At 41.4% G+C, this 6460-nt stretch overlaps 1 protein-coding gene across 1 annotated transcript; it reads right to left on the bottom strand.

Moving 5' to 3' along the window:
• Positions 1-5058: 5058 nt before the first annotated feature.
• On the bottom strand, positions 5059-6456 carry BBS10 (Bardet-Biedl syndrome 10; the record flags this gene model as incomplete). Its single annotated transcript, XM_009879360.1, has 1 exon — positions 5059-6456. A coding segment is annotated over one exon (1398 nt), but the record flags the coding sequence as incomplete, so codon positions are not given.
• Positions 6457-6460: the final 4 nt, after the last annotated feature.

Raw genomic sequence — 6460 nt, 5'->3', positions numbered from 1 at the left:
GGATTTCAGGAGAAATAAACTGTCGGCTGAACCAGCAGGGATGATTCTCTTATGGAAAACTGTTTTGTATTATTTTTGCCAGGACTCTTTAGAAAAAGAGTGCCCTGCTGCATCTATCACAGGAATAAGCATTGCTTCTAAACTCTTGTCTTGAATTGAATCCTATAACAAAGAAGGAGCAACTATGTATTAAATCTATTGCATTTTTGCTATCATTGAAATCACTGAAATGCTAAAATTAAAATTCTTATTCCTGGGAGTAATTAGTTTAAGTAATTTGTATAATCTTAGATACAAACATCTATTTCTAGTCTCATTAACGTGATACAAATGACACCTTATACAAAATGCTACTGCAGATTACAGTTGTGCTAATTACAGTCAATGCATTTCCAAAGCTACTGTTTATAAATTCAGGCATCAATCTCTTGATCTGTTCAGTTTTAACAGTAATAATGCATTAAATAGCACAGTAAATAAAGCAAGCATTTAATCGTTGGGTTTACTGGTGACAAAAAAAAAAGTTTCATAGATTTCAAGATAATTAAACTAAAGTGATTTTTGCAACCAAACATGAGATTTAAGAGAACTTTGTCAAAAAATACACAAGGGGACAGAGTAACCTAAACAACCATAGAAATGAATTTAGTAAACAAATATGGAAGTCGGTACCACTAATAGCAGATTTGTTACATAACAAAAAGCAAATTAAGCACAGGCTCAGATGAATGCAATTCTCATGAAGTCAGGGAGATACAAGCAAGCGAAGAATTTAATCTTCCCTAATCTTCTCACATGGTATGATTAATCAGCCACCTGGAAGACAACTGCTATGGAGATAACAAGAGAAACAATGCAAAATTACCAGAATTGTGCCACTACAGAGTTAAGCACCTGAACAAAATACTGCATTCCCCTGCTCCCTCTTGCAGATGGGACTCAGCAGTGTGTGATTCCTGACACAACAGAGTAACATCCTTTGTCGCGACTGGTTCCTATTAGCGGCGCTTCTCCGTAGAGCTGATACAAAGGCTAAAGGTCAGTGATCATCGAAGCATGGATGAAAATATAAGGCCTCATTTAGGTTGCATAACGTCCACTAGAGAAGTTAAGCAACACCTGTTTGTTAAACAGGGAGCTGGTGTCGCCAGAGATCGGAGAGAAGGAGCTGGGCAGCAGGAGGAGAGCGCTGGGAGACGATCTCTGTGGTCCCAGCACCTGAGGGAGCCTCTCGTGACTCAAACCACAAATAAAACCAGTGTGTCCTTGTCATGTAAATAATTATTGCCATTCTCAAGAGCTGTGTGCAGGATACAGTTTCAATATAGTCTTGCTGTACATTCCTATACATGCATCTTAAAACCTGTGTTTTTAATTTTTAAAAAAGAAACTGCCTATATATGTGAATCCGATACCTGACAAATGGGATTACCTTGCTTAAAATACATCTACATTCCTTGTGGCTGGGGCGAGCGCCTTCAAAATATTCTGATTAATTTCATATGGGCTAGAATATAGGTTTGCTAAGGACAGCAGAAAGAAGAGTCAAAACATTCTTTCAATTTTACACTATTAACGTTAGCACCCTCGTACTTTACATCATATTTCTTGTTTGGATCCGAGTCCACACACACGTCCACATGTGCCCAACTTTCACTTTACGTGGAGGCCGATCCATATTTAGAAACATAAAAACAATAGAATAGTAACACAAAATAGAAATGATCTCTGGGAAACCAGTGCAAAAGGAAAACACGTAGGCTTTTACAACCTCAGTGCATGCACAAACATCCTGCTCCCTGTGGGTTTGACTGAGCAAAACATACTCTCCCCAGCTGCCCTAGGTCACCCCTGTGGCCCTGCCACTACGCCAAGAGATCACGCTTGTCACCCTGTGAAAGGGCAAGCTGCAGTTACAGGCAGCTTTAAAATTTGGGATAGACGCAAGACGTTACGAATGACTGCACAGCTAAGGTTTGGGTACCAGCGAGCAGGAACAGCTGGAGTGGGGTGAGTGGGCAAGGGCAGCCTCTGCAGTTGGGGGCAGCTGCTGCAGCAGGTCAGAAATGTCAGCAGAAGAGAAGTGGCTCTGACAGTGCCCAAGCCACAGCCCCGCACGTGACCGTGCCATCTCGCAGGGCTACAAACAGTCTTTCTAAGAGAAATGGGAAATTTATCACGTTATATTTTCGAAGAGAGGATAGGATAGCGGTGAACCCAAAGTATTTTCTCAGATGAGGTCATGATTGCACTTCCTGGCTAATTACTGAGAAAGAGTCCTAAAGATAAGAAAGAGATGAATCAGGAAGTAAATCTGCTCTTCACCCCAACGACCAAGTTAATGCTTTTTTTTTTTTTTCCCTTGAGCTGGTACACATCTCATAATGCGCTTAGACTCCAGGGCTGGAAAACAAACAGCCGTGTCCTGAGAAACCAGCCACCCTGACAGTCCAGGACAACGAGGGGACACTGCTCTCCAAGAGGAAGGTCTGCGTGTCCTCACTTCTCTGCACAAAGCAGGAAATGAGCAGTTCAGAAGGGAAAACTCATCATTCACAAAACACAAAATGACAGAGAAGTCAAAGAAATATAGTCCCTGACTCAGTGAACCTTCAGTCTCAAGAGGTTTCACTAGAAGCGGGACAGAAAAATTTTATGCAACTGTCATTTTTAAATTCTCCCTTGTATCTCTGGGATATCGTTAACAATTGTAAGAGTGATCTCTTGACATAGTGGCAGGGACAAAAGGGGCAGCTGGGCAGAGTATGTTTACTCAGTCAAAACCACAGGAAGCAGAATGTTTATGTATACAGTATGGCTGTAAAAGCATATCATAAAATTTTAAGACTTTCTTCGTCTCGGTAAGAATGATACAATTTAAGTCAAACAGCTGGAGGGGTGTTCCTGTAACAAAACAGTTTTGTTTTAATCTTTTTCAAGAAACTGCAGTAAATTTGAAAGCATGCTGATGTGAAAGTGGTACAAAATAATGTGAAATTATACAGTATTCTCTTTATTTTACCTGTATTCAGGGTACAAAAGTGGTTTCTGCAGACAATCCCCACTGCTGCCCGGCCTCACATGCTCAGCACTGCAGTTGCTGCAAAGCAAATCCTTAATCTTCTGGCCAATAAACTGGGCAGCAGCTTGACCAGAGCATGTGGAAACTCGTACAAGAGCAAAACCACCTCGGCAGCTCGTTACGATGTTAAAATACAGAACCCAAGCACCTGCTGAAGCGCCAGGGCTGGCAGCAGCTCCCCAGCACCAGCACCTCCACCATGGAGACATCTCTTTGCTCATACTGGTCATATGCAGCAGCTGCCGAAAGCACGCGGTAGCAGCAAGGATGTGATTTTCTGTCCTCTCTTCCGTGTTTAATTCTCCCACAGCTCTGAACCCATCAAAAATTATTCTAAAACCAAATAAAATTACTGTCCTTAGTCCCTTATTAAAGATATTTATGCTGGGTTTCACTGTTTTTGTACACAGACGCCTGTACAGAGTGTGTTAGTCAGGAAAAAAGTTAAAATATTTTGTATTATCAAGAATATATAAACTTTGAACAAAAAGCTGTAGTCAAAGAAAGTATTGCTGCCAAAACACCTGAAAGAACTTTGGTAGATAAGTCTTCTGAAGAAAATGAAAAAGTGAAAGCAATAAATAAATCTGATTGTAATCATCTCAAGTATAGCAGATGAGAATTATTTATGCCTATGATTTTACATTTTATTTAGTGGCAGACTAAAAAAAAATCTAGTTATTCTAAGCATTATGCAATACTGGCAACGGCATGCAGAGAACTAATGTGATGCTGTTATCAGCTGCATCTGTTCAATTATTCAAAAACCTCCCCACCAAACCTGTACTTTTTAAGGCAAAGCAGAAAGGGAGGTATATTGGCATCCAGGTGATATTGAGCTCAAGGCAAATCTTACTAGGGTGAAAATACTAGGGGGGGGAAAAGAAGAAATAAAAGGGCAACCAAACCCAAGAACCCAAGAATAAAATCCTGAATGGTCAAAGTCTGAACTGAAAAATTGTCTTCAGTTTTTTCCACAGAAAATTGCATTATTGCCTGTGTAAACGTTTCCCATGATTATGCAGCTTTTTACAACTCAACCCAGAACAGTTAAAATTAATGGTTGTACTATGTAGTGTTACATAAGTTAATTTGCCAGAGCAAATGACAACCTTTCTTAACTCTACTGGTTTGACCAAAGTAAGCTCAATGCAGGATGAAAATGGTGCATCTCCTACTAGAGAAGAAAATTCTTTCCTAGGATACACTGCAGTGGCCTCCCACTGCCTGCCCCAGCACTGAACAGGCTGAAAACAGTCATATTTTTCCCATTGGATTCAAACCCATAATATATATAAAAAATTTTTTATTTCAAATAACATTTAATCCAGATGATTATGAAAGCTAAAAAAAGAAAACAAAAAACCCTTGCTGGTAACTTAAAAGTTCAATGGCTGGTGCTGTATCAGCAACTTTTAACATGCCAGCAAAACTGATCACATAAAGCTTTCATAAATACTCAAATTGCCACAAACGGCAAAGTTCACCCTGGGCTAAAAGGTATGTGGATGGTACTGCACATCTTCTGCCGCGGCAATCAGTTATGGTTTCTCATGTTTGAAACTTCCAAGTTTGTGCTGTTCACAGCCCAGTTTTCCAAAAATCTCATCTAGTTAGGTGATTGCTTCCTTTTATCCCAAGAGGAAAGAAGTACGTTAGGTCTCTGGGCCTGAAAGATCTCTTTTTGGATCAAGCACTGGCACAGGCTGCCCAGAGAGGTTGTGGAGTCTCCTTCTCTGGAAACTTTCAAAACTCACCTGGACACATCCCTGTGTGGCTGCCCTAGGGGATTCTGCTACAGCAGGAGGGTTGGACTAGATGATCTCTAGAGGCCCCTTCCAACTCCCAACGTTCTATGATTCCATTTTTTCCTATGATTCCATTTTTTTTAGTCTCTAACCCTGAATTCTGAGACACGACCATTTGACAAGAAGACAAGGGAACAAAAAAATATAAAACATTATTTATTAATGATTTCAGAAGTCATCTTCTGAGTCACAATCCTCATTTTTTTGCAGTGGCCGCTTAACACCAAGTATTAAATCTATGGAGAGAAGCTCTGTAACACAATGAAGAACTGAAATGACCAACTGGTATTTGCAATACACTAATTCTAAGCCTCTCTCGTTCATAGGCAGTGGCTGGTTTTTTTGGAGCGCATTTATGACTTTGAGATAGAATTTCGTGAAGCTGTTTTGTTCTGTTGTCCTGTACAAAGACTTGGGAATACTTAGCAAAGCATCAGCAACTACATTAGATACAACAGTTACCTCTGACTGCTGCAACTGCTTTGCATAGTACCGAATGTAATAATGCAGCAGGATTTCAAAGTAACCTCCTACTGGCAAAACCGATCCTGCTTCTATGAGGGAGCTGGAGCAATTCTGTGCAATACTTACACAACTGTCCTCGTGTTTAAATGGGACTATATCGCAACTTGTTTTCTCTAGATCTTTGCCAGCATCTAGGTGTTCACATGCAGTGACTGAGCTAGAATTACGTGCTGCCAACACAGCAGCGCTGTCCTTCTTTGGATTGGCTGCACGTGCATCGCTTCTATCATTCTCATGCACGTTACCCAGATGCTCGCATTCTGCACGTGGCTTCTGTACGTCTCCTGAAAAGTGAATGCTGAATTCTTTGATGTGTGAAATGGGATTTGAAGGCGTTCCTAAGTATGTTTGCACATACGCTGGATTTTCACTTCCCTGCAAACCAGGGTCTATGATTTGTGTCTCTGTTTCATCCCTATGTGCTCCACATTCAGAAACCTGATTACAAGAAATATTTTCTATTACGAGCTGCTTCTGAGCAGCTGAAGAATGCCAACTGTAAACTTCTGAGGCTTCACTCTGGCTTTCACCTTCTGCTTTGCATTCCTCCCTCTGATCAACTGTTTTAAATAGCTGCTGCAGCATTGTAAATGCCCCCTCTAAAGCAGCAGCATGCTGCTCATTAACACCATCAACTGGAGCACACAGAATTAGGCAGTGGGGCTGAAAGGCACACACGCTGGTGAAGCCAACGTGAACATATCTCTTTGACCCAAGGAGCAAGGGCTGGCAAAATGTTGCCGCTGCCGTTTCGCTGATCTCTCCATATGCATTATCACCAAAAGGTGTATAAGGCGAGACTCCTGTGATTTCCTGGATAAGGGCAATTTCTTCTTCTGATAAGCACTCTACCACAGATATACCGTGCAATTTTGTGTAGTAGATAACTTCTTCCTCTTGCTTCACGCTCGACAGTAACAGCCTCACGTTGTTGCCCTGCAAGTGGCTCATTAAGGCTCCCGTCCTCCTCGTGATCCAGTGCTGGGAGGCCTCATATCGCCCCTCTGAGTCGACAACAAATTCCACGCCGGGGCCCGAGAGGGCA

The sequence above is a fragment of the Apaloderma vittatum genome, unplaced genomic scaffold, assembly GCF_000703405.1.
Source record: "Apaloderma vittatum isolate BGI_N311 unplaced genomic scaffold, ASM70340v1 scaffold12212, whole genome shotgun sequence".
NCBI lineage: Eukaryota > Metazoa > Chordata > Aves > Trogoniformes > Trogonidae > Apaloderma > Apaloderma vittatum.
Note: the sequence above shows the minus strand (reverse complement) of the source record. Positions and strands in the feature narration are given on the sequence as shown.